General features: G+C 34.3%; 1 protein-coding gene across 2 annotated transcripts in view; it reads left to right on the forward strand.

Annotated features, from left to right (window-relative positions):
* LOC149612738 (prolyl 3-hydroxylase 2-like) overlaps positions 1 to 16,485 on the forward strand; it is a 155,549-nt gene extending 139,064 nt beyond the window's left edge. Inside the window, exons 3-12 of one of the 2 annotated variants that reach the window (XM_089858226.1) lie at positions 4,739 to 4,880; positions 4,946 to 5,761; positions 11,844 to 12,168; positions 12,248 to 12,373; positions 12,523 to 12,659; positions 12,723 to 12,815; positions 12,905 to 13,183; positions 13,987 to 14,137; positions 14,233 to 14,417; positions 15,980 to 16,485. In XM_089858226.1, the coding sequence (XP_089714352.1) occupies positions 5,228 to 5,761; positions 11,844 to 12,168; positions 12,248 to 12,373; positions 12,523 to 12,659; positions 12,723 to 12,815; positions 12,905 to 13,183; positions 13,987 to 14,137; positions 14,233 to 14,417; positions 15,980 to 16,333 (2,184 nt within the window). In that variant the 5' untranslated portion in view covers positions 4,739 to 4,880; positions 4,946 to 5,227 and the 3' untranslated portion in view covers positions 16,334 to 16,485. Of the gene's footprint in view, positions 1 to 4,738; positions 5,762 to 11,843; positions 12,169 to 12,247; positions 12,374 to 12,522; positions 12,660 to 12,722; positions 12,816 to 12,904; positions 13,184 to 13,986; positions 14,138 to 14,232; positions 14,418 to 15,979 lie in introns of both variants that reach the window. The other variant, XM_089858225.1, reaches the window with a different exon arrangement.
* Positions 16,486 to 22,419: the final 5,934 nt, after the last annotated feature.

Genomic DNA, 22,419 nt, shown 5'->3' on the forward strand with positions numbered 1-22,419 from the left:
GGGAGCGATAGACTGGGATGACGCGGATGGTCCTCGAAGGGGCCCCGTTCGCCTTTAATCCAAGACGCTTTGAAACGATTGACAAACGAGTTTCGCTCTCTGTTACTGACAGTTGCTTTTCTCTGGCCCCGCCAAGGCCTAAAGTTCACCCTTATTTTGATTGATCGAGAAGCTAGCCCCCGTCGGCCAAGTTAAAAATAAACTACAGTGTAGAAATACTACGCTTTTTCAACACCAAAACATACATTTTTCCAACCAAAAGTATACGCCCCTCCCCCCCCCCCCCAAACCCAAAATCCCCCATAGCTAGAGCTCTCCTTCGTTGGAAATACCCACGTAAACAGTTTCTGATGGTAAATATACACGGTAGAGCAATGGTCACGTCTCTGTAAACAGGGTCAGAGGTTAACTAATAGATCCTTCCATTAATTACTTGGGTTATTTCCCTGACGCCATGAGACAACGCCAGATGGCGCCTCTGTGGTGTTTGTTTCTCTTCTTTAAATTAATAGAATGGTCTATAGAGAGATTTCAGTGGGCTGCCTAGTACGTCACACGCTCCTAAGTCCTGCCACGGTTTAGGCAGCCATATTGGTGGGTTTCAGCTTTCCTTATGCAATGAACCCACCAATATAGCGGTGTAAATTATCTCACGTATCTTAGCTCCTCCCCCAAACGATACCTCTCTATCTATACAAACTTTCCGTGAAGAACTAAAACAATTTGTTGATACCTTTTAAAATAACGCGCGCTATTTTTAAGCCTTGCCGTGCACTTTTTCTCCCTAACTTATTTTTTCTTCATCTGAAGGTTGACACGTGATTATTTTGGAGGCTCTTCCCTATTTTTCTTGCGTTTTATTTATCTTTTAGGCTTAGCAGTAGGCTGTCTCCAAATTTCGGGGAAGCTACAAGCTACCGAGAAAACGTAGTTAGGCCCGTGGCTCTACTAAGTTTGAAAGACAGACAACTCCTCTTTGGTATAATCACCCCAATTTGTCGTCTGCTCGTATAAATTACGAGCCCCCCATTTCCGTGCAAAACAAATCCTCGAGGAAAGACAAACTAAGCTTTAATGTTAATTTATTTTTGGGATGTTTTTGCTCTCGGAGAAAAATTGCATTACGTCTTTGAGATATGGTCCAAGATTCTCAAAGGCTATAACAGTGTATAAATGTTGTTTCAACCATCTCTATACAAAGACTACAGAGTGTAAATACATTTCAAATATCGCGTATCCATCCGCGTTAACTTAAATCACTACTTTCTTAATTAATTTATTTTAGCAGTATAAATTAAGGAAACAAAATTAATTATCGGGATTTAATTATTGTTTAACTCGAACCCTGGCTATCTCGAAATTCGAAGGGTCTCTTTCGTTTGGCCCACCTGAGTACCTGACCACTCGCCGCTACCTTCTACCTTATTGCGGAGATGGGGGGTTACAAGTATACGGGGTTGGGGGGAGTGGCCCCCTCTGGTTGGTCCTATATCCTCCTAAGTTGGGCCTGCAGGTGTCGACAGATTTAATTATCCTTAAGCTCTCCGAGTAAAAGAGAGAAAATACTTTTCTATCGAATTTCTCATTCAAACCTTAATTCCGAAGTAACCGGGGGGATTGGAGCGAGGGGGATATGCCCCCACCAACTTTGGATCGAGTAATGGCACGTTCGTTGAATGGCTAAGCGGTCGAATGCATTAGGTGCCAACACCACTTAGCGGAGAAATCTTTCGCCGGCAATTGAAAACTGCTGCGGCCAGCTAGAAAAATCTACCCCTGGCGCAGCAATTCTGAGCCCGCTTTGCCCCCAAGGATAAATTTTCGATACAAGAACAGAGCAGGGGGAGTGCTTTAATTCCTCCGATAGCGTATACGGACGACGGGTCTCTTATGACAAGTAATGGCCGCACTGTTCTCTCCTCTTACATTTTCCATGAAATATCTTCTTGAAACAGGGTTCAGGGAAATCAGAGAAATTTGCGACAAACAGGGGCCGAGTAATTAAGCAAAATGTAAACAAACAACCCCCTCCATAGGAATAGCATTACACTAAACTTTGCAGGCTCGTAACTCTGGTTCTACTACAGGTACGGGGATGTCCTTTGAGTATGTCCAATTTGTCCCCCATCTAACCATACTAAAAACTTAGGGCTACGACAAACAGGGGCCGAGATATTAAGCAAAATGTTTAAAAACATGCCATGGGAATAGCATCACAACCAACTTTGGAGGCTCGTAACTCTGGTTTTACTAGAGATACGGGGATGTCCTTTGAGTATGTTATAGTCCAATTTGTCCCCCATCCAACCATACTAAAAACTTAGGGCTACGACAAACAGGGGCCGAGTAATTAAGGAAAATGTTCGTCAACTTATGTTATCGTCTCACTTATTGTTATTATGTCACTCATGATTTTTCACGCTGAACTTTAAAGGCCCATAACTCTTGTTCTACTAGAGATACGGGGATCTCCTTTGGATATGTTATAGTCCTCTTTGTCCCCCATACAAGGATACTTTAAACTTGAGGCTACCTCAATATCTTCGTCAACTCATTTTTTGTCTCACTTATTGTAATTAGGTTACTTTTGATTTTTATTGATAAACGTTGGAGGCTCGTAACTCTGTTTCTACTAGAGATACGGGGATGTCCTTTGAATATGTTATAGCCCAATTTGTCCCCCATCCAACCATACTAAAAACTTAGGGCTACGACAAACAGGGGCCGAGTAATTAAGCAAAACATAAACAAACAACCTCCTCCATAGGAATAGCATTACACTAAACTTTGGAGGCTCGTAACTCTGGAAAACTCAGGGACGTATGGGGGGAATACCTGGAAATCTTTGAAAAATTTGTTTTCCAAAAGTGGTATGAACCCTGTGAGACAGGACATCTGTAAGATTTTGAATAGGAATTTATCAACAGTATCGCTCAGACACGTGACTTGCTATTGATGAAATAATAAAATTTTAATACTTAAGTTTGAATTTCTCCGGAAAAAATATACAGTCTATAAAGAAAAACTCTGCTTTTCTTTGATAATATAAACTAATTTGAGTTTTCTACCACCAAAGTTTTAAGCCTATTATAGAGCTCTAGAAAAGGGCCGGCGAACCATATAGTGTATTGTATCTTATATAAAGTCTCTTTGAATGGGTACTGCACGCACGGGCTATGCCCCCAAACTTTTATGACGTAACAAAAGGCTCGGCGCGAGCTTAAAAGTTCTCTCGAGTCTCAAATTCGGAGGCAGCCGGCCAAGCGAAGATAACTGCTAGATTAAAGACTTCTCCAGTCAATCTCTCTTGTCCCTAAACGCATAGCTAAACGTCCCTTGTTTAACTTAATACGCTTAGGGACTAACGATATTGCCACCACACTCCTACGCGGCGAAATAAGATCCAAGGCTCGGCCCGGCCTGGCCCCGCTAAGCCTTTTAAAATAAATTTCTCAAAAGGGGGAAATTTGAGAAGCTCCTTTCTCGAAGTTTAAACTTTAAAAATTAATTTTTAAATTAAACTGGTAGCGTGCGCTAAAGGGGGTTGGGGCTAGGGGAATTAATTCAACCCTCCTCCACCCCCGTTTATTAACTTAAACTGCGCATGCGCTTCAGGGGCAGGGTTGCCAGTAATTTGTTATTAGAGTACCTCCTCCCGCATTCGTTCAGATTTGCAACTGAATCGAACAGAATTGTACAAGCTCTATTTAGTCCGTTGTTGTAGATTGCGGTTCGAAATAGACCAATCAGCGTTCAATTTATTCGGGGGAATGCGTTTGAATATTTTTGGTTCTTGAAAACAATTTACTTCAACGTTCTGAACTTCTAGTTAGGGTTTGAGCGAGTAAAGTGTAGGAAGGGTGGAGGGGAGGGGGTTTTTGAATGTTTCGAGCTAATTCTTCGATTAGCTTTAAACGTACAAATCCCTTAAGTTGGGTGGGGGGAGAGCCCCCCCCCCAGCCTTTGTGTACAGAATCTCCCGCCAAAATTTCTGCGGATTAAATTTGAAACAAGGTAAAATTTGTAATAATTCCAAATGGGATTTGACAATTGGACACGTGAAAAATGTCCCCCCTCCCCCCCCCCCACCGAAAACCCTTTTGTCTTTATTAGACTTAATCCCACTTCACGAAAATCCCCCCGACTTTCTTTTTTCAGGGGATTTAGAAAAGTTTTCTACAAGTCCAATTTTAAATTTTCAAATATTTACAAATGTCCTTTCTCTTTCTGTCTCCGCCTTTATGTTACAAACAATACTTTGAATCTGTCCTAGTATAATTGACGTATCCGCAAGTACTCGGTATTCCTCGGGTTAAAGGACATTACCATAGGCTTGTCATGGGTCAGGAGAAACGTTTAAAAGCCATTCCGGGATTTTAATAAAAATAGACCAGTTACAAACCTGAGATGCTTGCTTAGTGATCTAACAAATTCCTGGCAACCCTGTCCCTGAAACGCATGCGCGGTTTAAGTTAAGAAACGGCATAAATTAATTTCTATAGGCCCCAGTTTAGGCCACACTATTCTTCATTCAAACGGTCCACACAGAAAACCGCCAAAAATTGGGACGTGAACCGAGGAATTTGGCGCCATATATTAGATCATATTCCCAATAACCCAAAACCCCAATTTTAACCCATACTTATGCAGGCTAAATCAATACTTACTTCAAATTAAAATATAACCCAAATATAATAATAATAAAATCAATTAAATCCGTAATTACTTTTATTAACAGTATCAAAAACGTCCTAAAGAAGCCAGTCAAAACGTTCCCCGGTGGTTCTAAAGTACAACCGTGGCGTCATTCTTTGGGTAAATTCGATCCATCCGTGGGTTGGTTGCCTTGCCTCCCTGCAGACAGCCTTTGCTAAGAGAGAGTGAGTGAGACTGAGAGTCCCTTGGCCTCCGAGCTAATGTCCGCCAACTAAAACCCTCCTAACAGAACGGTAGCGAGCTAGGCAAGCAGCCAACCAACCCAAGAGCATCAACAACTCGGTCTCCTGTCTGTCTTCCCTCCAGAAGTTAAAAACACAACCAGAGTAAAAAAGGAATTAATGAAAGCAAAGCGGAGATACGTAACGGTGCTTCAAATTCAAAATGGACTCGGTTTCGAATTACGACCGGCTTAGCGACATGATCAGGATCGTGGTCGAGTGAAGATGGTCTAAAAACATAACGGTGTCGCCCGTGCGCGGTCTGTTTGTGTGTGTGATCCACCGAGACCATGTACTATCCGTTTGCCAAATGGTTAGGCTTAGCGTTAGGCCTAATCCTCGGTAGTAGTAGCGTTACACGCTCTTCTCTGGACGCAGAAGATGCAGATGGAAATTCGAAACGACGAAGAAACTTCGAAGATTATTTTCAATCCGGAACCGAATCTTATCTCGATAATGATTGGGAATCTTGCGTCGAATTTTTGGAGAAAGCCGTTGCTAGCTTCAACGAGTATCGGGCCGGACAAGCTCAGTGTCGTATCCAGTGTAATAGCGCGCCTTCTTTAAATCGCCATCGGGTCGCGATCCTGTCTGACACTGACCACGACGATGGGCTGTTAACTTCGGACTCGAGTTTCGGCGTTAGCCGGACAATTTTTTACGAGAATATAGTTAAGAACGCGTTGTGCCTTATGCAATGTGAGAAGGAACGCTTCGGACGTTTCGACAACGACCGGACACCCGGAAAGGTCAAAAATCACGAGATCGAGCAGGATTTCGCTAATAAAGTGCCCTATGATTATCTTCAGCTGTGTTATTTTAAAGTAAGTTCATTACCTTTTATTAATTCGTTCTTTTTACCTCTCCGAGTGACGTATGTCACGGAGAGGTTCTAATTTCGACGTGTGTGTGTGTGTGTCTGTCTGTGTGTCTGTTGTTACACCCACGTGACCGCGTTCGCAGTTTCCAAATCGGAGCAAACGTGTTCGCCATTTCCGAACTGCTTTCACAGTCACGGAAATGGCTCCTCTACTTGAGTTCTCACACCACCATCTTCTGGTTTTTGTCCATCCCACACGGAGACCAATCTGTACTTACTGGCTTCTAATCACCACCATCTTTTGGTCTTCGTCCATCCCGCATGGAGACCAATCTGTACTTACTGGCTTCTAATCACCACCATCTTTTCGTCTTCGTCCATCCCACATGGACACCAGTCTGTACATACTGGCTTCTAATCACCACCATCTTTTGGTCTTCGTCCATCCCACACGGACACCAGTCTGTACATACTGGCTTCTAATCACCACCATCTTCTGGTCTTCGTCCATTCCACTTGGACACCAGTCTGTACACCTGGCTTCTACTCCATCGTCATCGTTGGGTTTAAGACATTCGCGGCGATCAGCTAGGGTTACGAGAAACGTCTAGCCTCCCTAAGGTGGGATCGCCACCAAAGGTTTTCGCAATTGCGGTTGTTCTTGCTATTAGCTGTAGTTCGACACCCTTATATACTACCTATTTGAGTAAGGTAATGCAACCGGCGTATGCTTCATTTCAAACGCCAATATTAGTCAAGTCTCTCAAGAATGTTTAATTGTTCTTTTTTAAAGCGATGTAACGTTCAATAAGGCGAATAACTAACGAAGAAAATATTAAATATTAATTATATTTATTTTAATATTTAAGATAATCTTGTTTCTCAATTCAAAATTAATACGGAAAGAGTTAAAAAGCAGTCTATGTTTTTGTCTGTGTGTGTCCGTCCGTTGTTACAGTAGTGCGCTGCGTTAGAAGTTCGTTTTGTTTTGATGTGTAAAGGAATCCTACAGAACCATAATATTCCCTTTATCCTTAATATAAAGTGAATATGTGGAAATATTTTTCGTAATTATGATCCATTTAGTACTTTTGTAGCTTTAAAGCTCTATTTCATTTTGATATTCCAATGATTTTTTTTAATATTATTATTTAAAATGGGTGTTTATATATTACTTAAGCTATACTACATCTGTTTATAGCATAATCCTTTCTAAAGTGAATACAAGCACAACGCTACTATGATGGTCAAATGAACTTTTATTTGTCAATAGACCTAGTGAACCAAAAAGTAAACGTTTGGGTTCGGATTTCGTTTCTGTAATACAGAGACATTAACGGTTCAGAGTGAGCCGAAAGTTAAATACACTTTAGGCTTAGATATTATAATCATGGTGGAAATCTGGGCCGCGTTCAGCAGAGCCCAGCGCTGTTAACAGTGTCCTACTTAACGGGATTTTGTTTTTGGATTTTGACGTCACGGTGCTTAGCGCTTAGCTAGCGCGGTCTTCAAAGAAAATAGTCGGCTCTTTGGTAACGTGACGTAAAACGCGTATTTCTCAGCTTGGCGAAAAAACCATGGAGGAATTAATACAAATAGCTCTATGGGACTACAGCTATTTAATTGGCGTGAAACCAGTTGATCACGCGAGAATTTTAAGAGATATGTTAGTTTCTAATTTTAATTAAAAAAGTTGTTATCTATCTCTATAAATATGTTATCATCCAATTTTTGTTAAGCCTTGGTACATTGCACGCTTTATTGCGCTAGCGTCATTTATAAAACGCCGATGACCGGAGAAAAGCTATGACGACAGAGCTCACCGGTAAAATTTCCATATTCCGCTGTCTTTCTTGGTGAGCTCTGCTGAACGCAGCCCAGACCAGTGAAAGGTCTGATCGTAATCGGATAATAGCTTCGTGTTTTCATGCTTTTTATGGTACGCATTTACTTTCAGTGTGTGTAGCCACAAATAAGCTTTGGTGTTATGTAACGTTAACAGTCATGTTGACAAACTAAGAAAATCGTTGAGATGAAACGAGAGGATAGTGTTTACATGGCAACCCTGTTGTGAATATGGCTTTGAACATAGAGGGCATACAGTTGAGGAGTAGAAAATTGGGCCTTTACAAACACGTAAAGGTAATATCCCTCCAAAGTTTTATCTCTTCATTTCCCGTTTTTCCCCCATCGGATGATTTTAATGTGTACAAGTATATCATTATTGGATGTAAAATGTCGTCTGATTTACAGTATATTTGCTATTCTTTGTATACTGCTTTAATATTTCATAAATTTTAACTTAAGAAACATTTCCATATCTGGGTAAATAAGTTTGTAAGTAGTCGTCTTGACTCGGAGAGGTAATATTTTGGTTTTCCCAACTTGTTATAATTACGCGCGTGCATGTTGCCATGGATACCGTTATAAACAAGTTTTCCCGCCACCACGCTTCTATTTTTTTTCGTCACGTGCTGTTGTTTTCCCGTTCCCGAAATGCGCGCGTGCGATAGTAAAAATCTCGCGCCGATTTCTACTGCTTATTGGAAAAAGATTTCCCGCCTTTTTTTAATTCATTTCTTGCGCGTGAAATGCGCGCGGTTATTTCCACGTGGTTTTAAGGAAAGGTTAGGAAACTTACTAGTTCTCTAATGGCACTTTTCGTTAATTACAAATCAACGGGCGACTGTCAACAGCATCAGTTTAAAAATATTCAAATCAGTAAACAGCCCCTTTTTAAACAGGAAAACGGTCAAATTCATCCTGTATATATATATATATTTATACATAGATGGAACTGTATTTAAATTGCAAATTAATCATTAGCTATGTTATGGTAAAAAGTGACGTCCTCCAAATTCTATACAGGAACTTCCAAAAAGGGCAGGCCAATTTATCCGTACCAATTTCCTGTCAACTTTAATTTTGTTTGAAACTTTTAACGAACAAACTAAACAGAATCAAAACCGACTTCATTCCAGCCTGGGTCCCCCTTGGTCACTCTCCCCTCCCCCCATACTTTGTATAGATCTATTTTGCATATAAATTGGCAGCAAAGGGTTGAATAGTTTGTTTCGACCGACAACCAACCGTTTCGATGCGATTTTGCAAATTAGATAAAAGTTTGGGGGGGAATGGAAATAACTTTGAAACAAACGGGAATTTGTTTATTGCCAGAGAGAGAATGGCTGCTGCGATGTAGTTAGAGTAGTGAAAGAAACTTTTGTCGTGTACAGTTAGAAAGTAATTAGCGAGACCTTAAAAGGGTTCAAAGTTTGTTGCTAACGGAAGCAATTAAACGAGAGAGAGAAAAAGAGAGAAATTAAATCCTTCTCGCAATCGAGTTATCACAAATAAATAAATAAATAAATAATCTTATTTTTCTTTTTAAATTTATTCAGTTTTTATTTTAATCAGGTACAAAGTTTAAAATAATATTTATTATACTTAAAAGAAACTGGGTCTGGTTTTTTTTTAATGTTATATATTTTTGCACGTGAAATATTTTATAATTAAGGCGCCAATTATCGCGTGAAAAATAGAGGATGCGCGTGAATTAGTCGCCGCCGCGTTTGTGCTGGTGAGGGTTTTATTTTTAGCGCCTCCGTGTTCAAACGTTGAGTTTATTTTACTTGGAATTGGAGATACGAAGTCAATTTCCTTACGGGTGTGGTTTGAAAATGTCCCTGTTTTTAATCAATTAAAATTTTAATTACGAAATTAAGGATAGGGTGGATGAACTTACCATTTAAAGGGTGGACATGGTGCTGCTGATAGTAATGGTCAGGGGGTTTCTGCGACGATATTAATCCGTGAAATGTTAAACAAAGCAAAATGAACAAAAATGTAGCGGAATTCATATTGCAGCGTGGTACGATATTGCAATATTTTGAAGCAATGAAACCAGCTCGGCGAAAAACAACTTATTTTTAATCAAATGAGTTGTTTTTCGTATTTTTCAAAAGTGATATCATTTGAATCGAAGGTTAACGCGTGAAATATTCGTGTAGTAAACATGTTTATGTACAGGATACGCTGTCAAACGCTACATTCTTTGCTATATTGCATTTAACATCACATAAGTTCATATGTATAGCGAGTGTCATACTTATGTAACATCACTTATAAACTTATGGAGCTACGTCACCATATCCCAACCTTACAAGGACTCGGAGTGAAGAATAGTACATGCCCTACCCCCATTATAAATTAATTAAAATATATACACGTAATTAAACTTAATTGTTACGATTTTCCGGTATGGATAATGGCAAACCCACTCGATTGGAACTTAGTTGCGCTGTAGTAGACGTAGGTGGTTTAATTTTAATTAATATTGACAGCTCTAGGAAAACATCTGTTGCCAGTATGCTTAATTTCTTTTAAACAAGAAAATAATAAATTATGTTAAATAGGTCGCGCCAAACCTAAGTTTAAACCTTAAAATAAAAAAGTTAAAAAAGCAGGCGCCGACAAAGAAAAGATAAATATTCTGGCTAGCGCGTGAACCCACGTGTTAAACATATTTCACATTTATTTTTTTTTTTTTAAATTCGCAAAATTTTAGATGACAGTTTTTATTTTTAAAAGATTTTCCATCTGGAAAATTATTTTGCGTATAATTTATAGTCTTTGAGTTGCTTGGAAAGAAGGAACCCAACCAAATTCCCGTAGATAAATAACGTTCTTGTGGGAAAATAAATTTAAGCGGCGGAATTTCTTAATTATAGACAAGATTAAAAGAGGTCTAATCGGGTTTTTCCCAAAAAAGAATAGTGTCAAATGAGGTTATTTTTTGCGGTTTTATTTTTGGGTGGTGGTTTGACTTAACAGTCGCCAGATGTCATGGGAAATTTGCCAGTGGCAGAATAACGCCCACGCAATGTAAATAACACCTCGAAAGCGTTGAGTCACCCTTCGTTCGTTGATGGCAAAAATATGGTGTCAATATATTTTGACAGACGCGATTTGATTCGGACATTTTACTAAAATGATCTGTCAATTCGCTTACTGAAAAAAATGATTTTTATCCAAGCTTAAAGCTTAAAGATTAAAATTAATATTTTGTAACAAGAATTATATTATTAAATAGTTTAAGATAGTTAAGGACTTCATTGTATCATTGAACGTTGTCCTTTATAATAGACTAATGACAGTATCTTGACTTTGACAGTGTTAAACACTACGCGAATCTAACACCGAGTGCTTTTATCAGGGTATCCACTTTTCATCGTGTAAACAACGTATTTATCGCCATCGATTAAATTTTGCGCGTCAAAATAACCTAATAGCGTTAAAAAACACTGGTCAATGGAGCCCGAGTTAAATACAATCAATGTCAAGTTAACCCTGGGTTCTGTTTCTTTATAAATAAATAAACGTGTAACGTTTCTTTGACGTAGCGAAACTGTTCGGGGATCAAATTACCAAAAGAGAAACGTTGCAACAAGAACTTGTATTTTCACTTCCGGACCAAGTGACTGACTCTATGAAACAAAATCTTTGTTTAGTTTTAGAAAATGAGCTTAGCAAAACCTTAATTGTAATCTAACCTTTCAAGACTGCACAAGAGCGTCTAGAAACCTCTAAAAATGTCTTTGACCCCGACCACATTTCTTTTTTTTCTTTCTTAATCTTGAAACTGTGTTGGTTTAATAATGAATGTCATTTACTTATTTTTTAACTTGGATTCGCTTAATTTGAATAACGGTCGGGGTTTTTTACGGTTCTGGAGTTTTAGTAGCTTCAAGGCCAATACTTTGACTTTAAACCCACTTACAAACTTGGTTTCCAGTCAAAATAAGTACTTTACAATTAGAAATCGTTGCAGACATGGGTAGGATATGTCTTATTTTACGTGGGGAAAAATGTGGGTTGTAATCTTGAATTATACTTATACCTAGTTATTTTCAAATTTGATTTTTAAATCGTTTTAGTTTAATATAACCAGATATAGAGTAATGGCACTCCATGTTAATTTCACATAGAGCGTAACGTTGCCAAAGGCAGGGAAGTGCCATTACCATATTAATGAAAATTTTAATTTAATTTGTGTTTATTTATTTTTTGTCTTTCATTACTTTTAGCTTGGTAACCATCAACACGCCGCTTCATGCGCTTACACTTTCCTGGTTCACAATCCCGAGCATGACATCATGCAGAATAATCTCAAGTACTACTTGGACTTGCCCGAAGTGTCCTTCAACGACGTCAAGTACTTGGAAGCCAAAAAATACCAACGACTCTTCTTCCAAGCCACGAAATCGTACGGTCAAGAAGATTACGCCCAAGTGGTGGATAAAATGGAAGAATCTCTGAAGGAATACTTTGTCTCTGAAGAGGAATGTAGATCTCTTTGCGAAGGGCATTTGCCCACTTCCCCCCAGGCCTCTTTCGTCGTGTCCATTGCCCGTAAGTTCGTGGTCCATTTGTAGCTAGACCAATTGTAGATCAAGTTTCCGAAATAAATTTGAATGACCATACATTTTAGACCATTACACGTTCACATTACGTTGTAAGGTCAAATGTCCCTACGAGTTGTCCTTGGGACACGGGGATGTCCAACAAGACTTGTTACCATCGTACTTTCATTATTTACAATTCTCCTATTACAGATGTAAGTAGATACTTGTCTATTGACACCAAGCGGTTACAGAGCTAGTAATGGCGTGACGTAGTCAATGCTGGCGTCGTTTTTGAACTAATATTAAGTGTCAGACTTATAGAGACTTATGTTTTATAAACTTATGTCTAATTTCTTATCAGTGAATCAGATTCAAAAATCGTGCGAATCTGTGGCTTCGTATTTAGCCCTAAAACCAAATGACACTGTCATGTTGGAGAACAAGAGGTTTTACGAGACTTTAGACCAAGTTAAACCTGATTGGTTCACACCTAGACATGTAATTTAATTTAATTTAGGGTAATTACCATGCAGTAATTAACACTCGTAGACTTAATTACAGGAAGTAACTGATTACGTTCAACGTTACACTAAAGAGAAAATTTTCCTAAAATTTATTGATAAAGAATTTGACTTCAGCCAAGCTGCAAATTATGTAGGTAAAGGCCGCCGCCATTTTGAATCTTTCCGGCTTGATTTATAATTAGTTTATTAATTAATTAATTAGTAATTAATTAACTTTAGAGTACGGTTAATTCGACGAAAAACTCGATTAAAACTAGTCCCTTAAGCGAAGGTCAAAAATGGGCGGTGAATAGCGGTATCAAGGTGACGATGGACGCTGACCAGTTGAAGGGAACCAAAAGGTTCGTGGCTGACCACGTGGCCAGCCAATCCGAGTGCCAGCAACTGGTCCATTTGGCCAGCGAAGGCGCCACTCACGGCGACGGATACAATGGGAAATTGTCGCCTCATACCGAGTTTGAGACTTTTGAAGGATTGACCGTTGGACGCGCGGTCACTGTAAGTGGTCATTTTGTTTTGTTTGTCCGGTTAATCAGGGTTGCGACAGATCAGGGAAAACCTAGAAAGGTCAAGTAGGCCTACTTAATATTTGGGGAAAGTCCGGGAATTATAGTTCAAATTGTGGGAGCCCTGACGCCATTTGTGGGGATAAATTTTTTTTGACGACGCCATTTGTGGGGATAAATTTTTAATGACGACGCCATTTGTGGGGATAAATTTTTGATGACGACGCCATTTGTAGGGATAAATTTTTAATGACGACGCCATTTGTGGGGATAAATTTTTGATGACGACGCCATTTGTAGGGATAAATTTTTGATGACGACGCCATTTGTAGGGATAAATTTTTGATGACGACGCCATTTGTAGGGATAAATTTTTAATGACGACGCCATTTGTGGGGATAAATTTTTAATGACGACGCCATGTGTGGGGATAAATTTTTAATGACGACGCCATTTGTGGGGATAAAATTTTAATGACGACGCCATTTGTGGGGATAAATTTTTAATGACGACGCCATTTGTGGGGATAAAATTTTAATGACGACGCCATTTGTGGGGATAAATTTTTAATGACGACGCCATTTGTGGGGATAAATTTTTTTTGACGACGCCATTTGTGGGGATAAAATTTTAATGACGACGCCATTTGTGGGGATAAAATTTTAATGACGACGCCATTTGTGGGGATAAAATTTTAATGACGACGCCATTTGTGGGGATAAATTTTTAATGACGACGCCATTTGTGGGGATAAATTTTTGATTCGGTTTTTAATTGTTTGGGGGGCGTTAACAGTTGGCGCACAAAGGCCTAATAGATCCATTAGAGGCTCAGTTGTTCCTAAAAGCCAGTGAAAAGGCGCGCAAATACATTGAAATTCATTTCAATCTGACGTCACCCTTGTATTTCGCCTACACTCATCTAGTCTGTAGGACTTCCCTATCCGGTAAGAATTAACGCCTAATTAATTAATTAATATTTAATTTAATTTAATTTGATTAATTAATTAATAATTAATTAATGGGTTTTTGGTTGAATCAGAAAGTAGTACCAGGAATGATTTGAGTCATCCGGTTCACGCTGATAATTGTTTGTTAACTAAAGAAGGCGAGTGTTTAAAGCAAAGGCCCGCCTACACGTGGCGAGATTACAGCGCCATTTTGTATCTCAATGACGATTTCCAAGGAGGAGAGTTCATTTTCGCCAAAAGCAAAGACGCCGTCGAGGTAAGCCTATTTAAATAATTAATTACTTATAGAATGATTTAATTATTGAACGATTTAATCATTGAAATTAGGCCTAAATGAAACGCGAATCCATCTTTACTAGTTAGGCTTATTTCGGGATTCATGGAGGGTAGTAAGGGAAGAAATTCGTCTGTCGTCTGCTACAAAGGTCAAAAATGTGTACTGTAGCAGACGACAGACGAATTTCTTCTGTCGTCTGCTACAAAGGCCAAAAATGTGTACTGTAGCAGACGACAGAGACTAATTTCTTCCGTCGTCTGCTACAAAGGCCAAAAATGTGTACTGTAGCAGACGACAGAGACGAATTTCTTCTGTCGTCTGCTACAAAGGCCAAAAATGTGTACTGTAGCAGAGCAGACGACAGACGAATTTCTTCTGTCGTCTGCTACAAAGGCCAAAATTGTGTACTGTAGCAGACAACAGAGACGAATTTCTTATGTCGTCTGCTACAAAGGCCAAAAATGTGTACTGTAGCAGAGCAGACGACAGACGAATTTCTTCTGTCGTCTGCTACAAAGGCCAAAATTGTGTACTGTAGCAGACAACAGAGACGAATTTCTTATGTCGTCTGCTACAAAGGCCAAAAATATGTACTGTAGCAGACAACAGACGAATTTCGTCTGTCATCTGCTACAAAGGCCAAAATTGTGTACTGTAGCAGACAACAGAGACGAATTTCTTATGTCGTCTGCTACAAAGGCCAAAAATATGTACTGTAGCAGACAACAGACGAATTTCGTCTGTCGTCTGCTACAAAGGCCAAAAATGTGTACTGTAGCAGACGACAGACGAATTTCTTCTGTCGTCTGCTACAAAGGCCAAAAATGTGTGCTGTAGCAGACGACAGAGACGAATTTCTTCTGTCGTCTGCTACAAAGGCCAAAAATGTGTACTTTAGCAGACGACAGACGAATTTCTTCTGTCGTCTGCTACAAAGGCCAAAAATGTGTACTGTAGCAGAGCAGACGACAGACTAATTTCTTCTGTCGTCTGCTACAAAGGCCAAAAATGTGTACTGTAGCAGAGCAGACGACAGACGAATTTCTTCTGTCGTCTGCTACAAAGGCCAAAAATGTGTACTGTAGCAGAGCAGACGACAGACGAATTTCTTCTGTCGTCTGCTACAAAGGCCAAAAATGTGTACTGTAGCAGAGCAGACGACAGACGAATTTCTTCTGTCGTCTGCTACAAAGGCCAAAAATGTGTACTGTAGCAGAGCAGACGACAGACGAATTTCTTCTGTCGTCTGCTACAAAGGCCAAAAATGTGTACTGTAGCAGAGCAGACGACAGACTAATTTCTTCTGTCGTCTGCTACAAAGGCCAAAAATGTGTACTGTAGCAGAGCAGACGACAGACGAATTTCTTCTGTTACTACCCTCCACGAACCCCAAGATAAGCCTAACTACTGGCGATAGGGAATTAGGGTGTATTATTTACAGAAATTTAATCATTGAACGATTTATTCTTGGAATTAAACCTAAATGAAACATTAATTAATTAATTAAATTGTGTTTAAATTTAACTTTTATTGCGGTTTAGTCTAGCGTAAAACCGCGTTGTGGTCGAATGGTTGGTTTCTCAGCTGGTAAAGAGAATCTGCACGGAGTTCAAGCGGTGGTCAAAGGTCGTCGGTGCGCTTTAGCCATGTGGTACACTTTGGACGCCCGCTACCAGGAGAAAGAACGGACCATCGCGGAACAGGCCATCGCGGAATTAGTCAGGAACAAGATGGCGTTGAAAGACGTCCCCAATCTCTCACCACCCACCACCAACGCCAACGGTAATATATTAAAGCCTCCCAAATCAGGAGGAGGCGGCGGCGGGAGAACCCCTAAGGTACTCGCTGCTCCCCCCCTCGGTGATTTAAATAGCCAATCAAAAATTGACCTTTGATCCTTTGAATATTGAAACCAATCACCAATTGGATATTTAAAGCGCACACACCTAAGCCTAAATTAACGTTAACGACACTCGTCATTCTCAAATTAAAACGGAACAATTAAATAAGTACATTCCGTTTAATTCTACTTAAATCCTTAATTAATTAGTTAATTCATTTAATTAATTAATTAAATTAATTGGTTAATTCATTTAATTAATTAATTAAATTAATTGGTTAATTCATTTAATTAATTTCTTAAATTAATTGGTTAATTCATTTAATTAATTTCTTAAATTAATTGGTTAATTCATTTAATTAATTTCTTAAATTAATTGGTTAATTCATTTAATTAATTTCTTAAATTAATTGGTTAATTCATTTAATTAATTTCTTAAATTAATTGGTTAATTCATTTAATTAATTTCTTAAATTAATTGGTTAATTCATTTAATTAATTTCTTACATTAATTGGTTAATTCATTTAATTAATTTCTTACATTAATTGGTTAATTCATTTAATTAATTTCTTACATTAATTGGTTAATTCATTTAATTAATTTCTTACATTAATTGGTTAATTCATTTAATTAATTTCTTAAATTAATTGGTTAATTCATTTAATTAATTTCTTAAATTAATTGGTTAATTCATTTAATTAATTTCTTAAATTAATTGGTTAATTCATTTAATTAATTAATTAAATTAATTGGTTAATTCATTTAATTAATTTCTTAAATTAATTGGTTAATTCATTTAATTAATTTCTTAAATTAATTGGTTAATTCATTTAATTAATTTCTTAAATTAATTGGTTAATTCATTTAATTAATTTCTTAAATTAATTGGTTAATTCATTTAATTAATTAATTAAATTAATTGGTTAATTCATTTAATTAATTTCTTAAATTAATTGGTTAATTCATTTAATTAATTTCTTAAATTAATTGGTTAATTCATTTAATTAATTTCTTAAATTAATTGGTTAATTCATTTAATTAATTTCTTAAATTAATTGGTTAATTCATTTAATTAATTTCTTAAATTAATTGGTTAATTCATTTAATTAATTTCTTAAATTAATTGGTTAATTCATTTAATTAATTTCTTAAATTAATTGGTTAATTCATTTAATTAATTTCTTACATTAATTGGTTAATTCATTTAATTAATTTCTTACATTAATTGGTTAATTCATTTAATTAATTTCTTAAATTAATTGGTTAATTCATTTAATTAATTTCTTAAATTAATTGGTTAATTCATTTAATTAATTAATTAAATTAATTGGTTAATTCATTTAATTAATTAATTTCTTAAATTAATTGGTTAATTCATTTAATTAATTAATTAAATTAATTGGTTAATTCATTTAATTAATTAATTAAATTAATTGGTTAATTCATTTAATTAATTAAATTAATTAAATCACCTTAAATATCGCGAAAAACATATCAAAATAGCTTTAAAAATATTTCGACCAAGGCTTAGCGAATAAAAACCAACTTTTAGATTAGAATAATTAACTTTAATTAATTTAAATCGCGATATAAATAAATTAGTGTAAATAATAAATTTTTAATAATTTTGTGATTTATTTCTTTGTTAATTGTTTTTTTTTGCATTTTTTTAATTAATATTTTCTAAAAGTTGGTTAATTTTTTTAATTATAGATTTAATTAACGCGATGCGAGTTTTGAAATTCACGCGGCTAAGCCTAATTAAAGTTAATTAAACGAATTAACGCTTAATACCAAATTGGTAACAAAAAAAAGTTACTCTCAACTTTGGGATTGAAATTAAAAAACTTAAATGATAATTAATTAAGACTTCGGGACGCAGCTATTTACAGTGCCATATTTTTTATTCAGTCAACAACTAAATATTTAAACGCAATTTCAATGTTAACTTTTGGCGCGATTGTACAAAGTGACTCGTATAATTGTTTGTTTATAATATATAATTAATGAATTAATTATTAAAAAAAGAGCTTATATTCTAATTAATTTAATTCATTTATCTTTAAACGTAAATAGGTAAAGATCCGTGTCGAATTTCCCCTCATAATGGCAGCAGAATCGGGCTTGGTGTGACAGCTAGAGTTCCTGTTCCAAATGTAAATGTAAGTCTTAAAATAATTATTTATTAATTAATTAATTTGTTTATTAATTTTGAGGATTAAAAATTAATTTATTAATTTTGAGGATTAAAAATTAATTTATTAATTTTGAGGATTAAAAATTAATTTATTAATTTTGAGGATTAGAAAATTAATTTATTAATTTTGAGGATTAGAAAATTAATTTATTAATTTTGAGGATTAGAAAATTAATTTATTAAATCTGAGGATTAGAAAATTAATTTATTAATTCTGAGGATTAGAAAATTAATTTATTAATTCTGAGGATTAGAAAATTAATTTATTAATTCTGAGGATTAGAAAATTAATTTATTAATTCTGAGGATTAGAAAATTAATTTATTAATTCTGAGGATTAGAAAATTAATTTATTAATTTTGAGGATTAGAAAATTAATTTATTAATTTTGAGGATTAGAAAATTAATTTATTAATTTTGAGGATTAGAAAATTAATTTATTAATTTTGAGGATTAGAAAATTAATTTATTAATTTTGAGGATTAGAAAATTAATTTATTAATTCTGAGGATTAGAAAATTAATTTATTAATTCTGAGGATTAGAAAATTAATTTATTAATTCTGAGGATTAGAAAATTAATTTATTAATTTTGAGGATTAGAAAATTAATTTATTAATTTTGAGGATTAGAAATTAATTTATTAATTTTGAGGATTAGAAATTAATTTATTAATTTTGAGGATTAGAAATTAATTTATTAATTTTGAGGATTAGGAAATTAATTTATTAATTTTGAGGATTAGAAAATTAATTTTGAGGATTAGAAAATTAATTTTGAGGATTAGAAAATTAATTTTGAGGATTAGAAAATTAATTTTGAGGATTAGAAAATTAATTTTGAGGATTAGAAAATTAATTTTGAGGATTAGAAAATTAATTTTGAGGATTAGAAAATTAATTTTGAGGATTAGAAAATTAATTTTGAGGATTAGAAAATTAATTTTGAGGATTAGAAAATTAATTTTGAGGATTAGAAAATTAATTTTGAGGATTAGAAAATTAATTTTGAGGATTAGAAAATTAATTTATTAATTTTGAGGATTAGAAAATTAATTTTGAGGATTAGAAAATTAATTTTGAGGATTAGAAAATTAATTTTGAGGATTAGAAAATTAATTTTGAGGATTAGATTGAGGATTAGAAAATTAATTTTGAGGATTAGATTGAGGATTAGAAAATTAATTTATTAATTTTGAGGATTAGAAAATTAATTTATTAATTTTGAGGATTAGAAAATTAATTTATTAATTTTGAGGATTAGAAAATTAATTTATTAATTTTGAGGATTAGAAAATTAATTTATTAATTTTGAGGATTAGAAAATTAATTTATTAATTTTGAGGATTAGAAAATTAATTTATTAATTTTGAGGATTAGAAAATTAATTTATTAATTTTGAGGATTAGAAAATTAATTTATTAATTTTGAGGATTAGAAAATTAATTTATTAATTTTGAGGATTAGAAAATTAATTTATTAATTTTGAGGATTAGAAAATTAATTTATTAATTTTGAGGATTAGAAAATTAATTTATTAATTTTGAGGATTAGAAAATTAATTTATTAATTTTGAGGATTAGAAAATTAATTTATTAATTTTGAGGATTAGAAAATTAATTTATTAATTTTGAGGATTAGAAAATTAATTTATTAATTTTGAGGATTAGAAAATTAATTTATTAATTTTGAGGATTAGAAAATTAATTTATTAATTTTGAGGATTAGAAAATTAATTTATTAATTTTGAGGATTAGAAAATTAATTTATTAATTTTGAGGATTAGAAAATTAATTTTGAGGATTAGAAAATTAATTTTGAGGATTAGAAAATTAATTTTGAGGATTAGAAAATTAATTCTGAGGATTAGAAAATTAATTTTGAGGATTAGAAAATTAATTTTGAGGATTAGAAAATTAATTTTGAGGATTAGAAAATTAATTTTGAGGATTAGAAAATTAATTTTGAGGATTAGAAAATTAATTTTGAGGATTAGAAAATTAATTTTGAGGATTAGAAAATTAATTTTGAGGATTAGAAAATTAATTTTGAGGATTAGAAAATTAATTTTGAGGATTAGAAAATTAATTTTGAGGATTAGAAAATTAATTTTGAGGATTAGAAAATTAATTTTGAGGATTAGAAAATTAATTTATTAATTTTGAGGATTAGAAAATTAATTTTGAGGATTAGAAAATTAATTTTGAGGATTAGAAAATTAATTTAGTGATATAAAATTAGGCCTACATCAAGTTCCAAGCTTCTAAAAGTGATTACTATTATTTTTAATCATTAATTTAACTAAATTCGCATTTTCTAAAATTAGTACCCTTTTTGACACCTAGATGGCGCCAGTAGTTCTATAGAAAAATATTTTCAAAACCCCCGCCAAATTCAAATACATCCCTTGATATAAAATTCGCCTTTAAAGTCTATGGGAAATTAACATGGTTTCCCAGTACGTTTTATAAAAATAATTCAGACCCATTCGAAGGTTGCGAAGCATTAGTCGTCGCGTGTTAAGATTTTAACATTTAATTAATGTCAAAGATAAGCAAAATTTGAAGCAAAAAAAAATTTAGTCCGTTAAAAAAAAAAAGATCTTAAAGAAAAAGGAAATAAATTTTTCTAAAATTGATAAGATTGCGAAAGTATTTGGGCGTACTTCTAAACACCTTTCTGGGCGTGTCAATAAAGGGCCACGCCCCTTTTAATCCCCTTTAAGATCAGTTGGGGGGACCGGGGGGGGGGTGTTAAGGTAAAAACTATAGGAATGTATTAGAGTAGACAGAAGAACATTTTTAATTCTGTTTTAAAGGGAGGGAAAGTTAGCTATTTTCTGTCTGTCAGGAGAGAATCATTTCGAATGACCTTTCCAAAGGTCAAGCATCCATCTTTTGCCCAAATACAATTTTTATAAAATTTTTATTCCGGTCACTGAGAACCGAGATCGCTCGAATGGGTCTTGTTTACATCAGGTTTTTCATTTATCCTTTAATTTAAAATAAATGTTACTCTAAATTTAATTGCCTAATTATATCTAATTTTAATTAGACGCTCGTGTGTAGGGAAACGTAATCAAATTAGAAACTATATTTTATTTTTTAATCTAATAATTATTTAATCAGAAAAATTAATTATGACATTTTTAAATCTGATTTTATTTAATCAGAAAAATTAATTACGACATTTTTAATCTAATAATTAATTTTAATCAGAAAATTTAATTATGACATTTTTAATCTAATAATTAATTTTAATCAGAAAATTTAATTATGACATTTTTAATCTAATAATTAATTTTAATCAGAAAATTTAATTATGACATTTTTAATCTAATAATTAATTTTTATCAGAAAATTTAATTATGACATTTTCAATCTAATAATTAATCTTAATCAGAAAAATTAATTACGACATTTTTAATCTAATAATTAATTTTAATCAGAAAAATTAATTACGGCATTTTTAAATCTAATAATTAATTTAACCAGAAAAATTAATTACGACATTTTTAAATCTAATAATTAATTTAACCAGAAAAATTAATTACGACATTTTTAAATCTAATAATTAATTTAACCAGAAAAATTAATTACGACATTTTTAATCTAATAATTAATTTTAATAATATTTTTCATTTAATTTAAATTATTACGAAACCTTTGGTTGGTTTATATCTGAAGTGGCAGTTAGTGTTTAAAAGGTAATAACGTTAAAAAAGCGAGGGAGGTCAGGGGTCAAGTTGAATTTAGGTATAAATCAAGAAATATCCGAGTGCAACTGTTTGTAACGATTTATATCAAACGCCATGATCATAATAGGAAAATGCGCGGTGGGTTACCGCAGTTTGTACCACCAGCATCAGCCTGCAGCACCACCCGCTAAGGGTCCGTAGTCTAATTGGGCTTGTACCAACTTAAGTATTCACCCGTAATGGTGTGA

Source organism: Phalangium opilio, unplaced genomic scaffold (assembly GCF_054372755.1).
Source record: "Phalangium opilio isolate 3A_F unplaced genomic scaffold, DU_Popi_V2 ptg000232l_1, whole genome shotgun sequence".
NCBI classification, from domain to species: Eukaryota; Metazoa; Arthropoda; class Arachnida; order Opiliones; family Phalangiidae; genus Phalangium; species Phalangium opilio.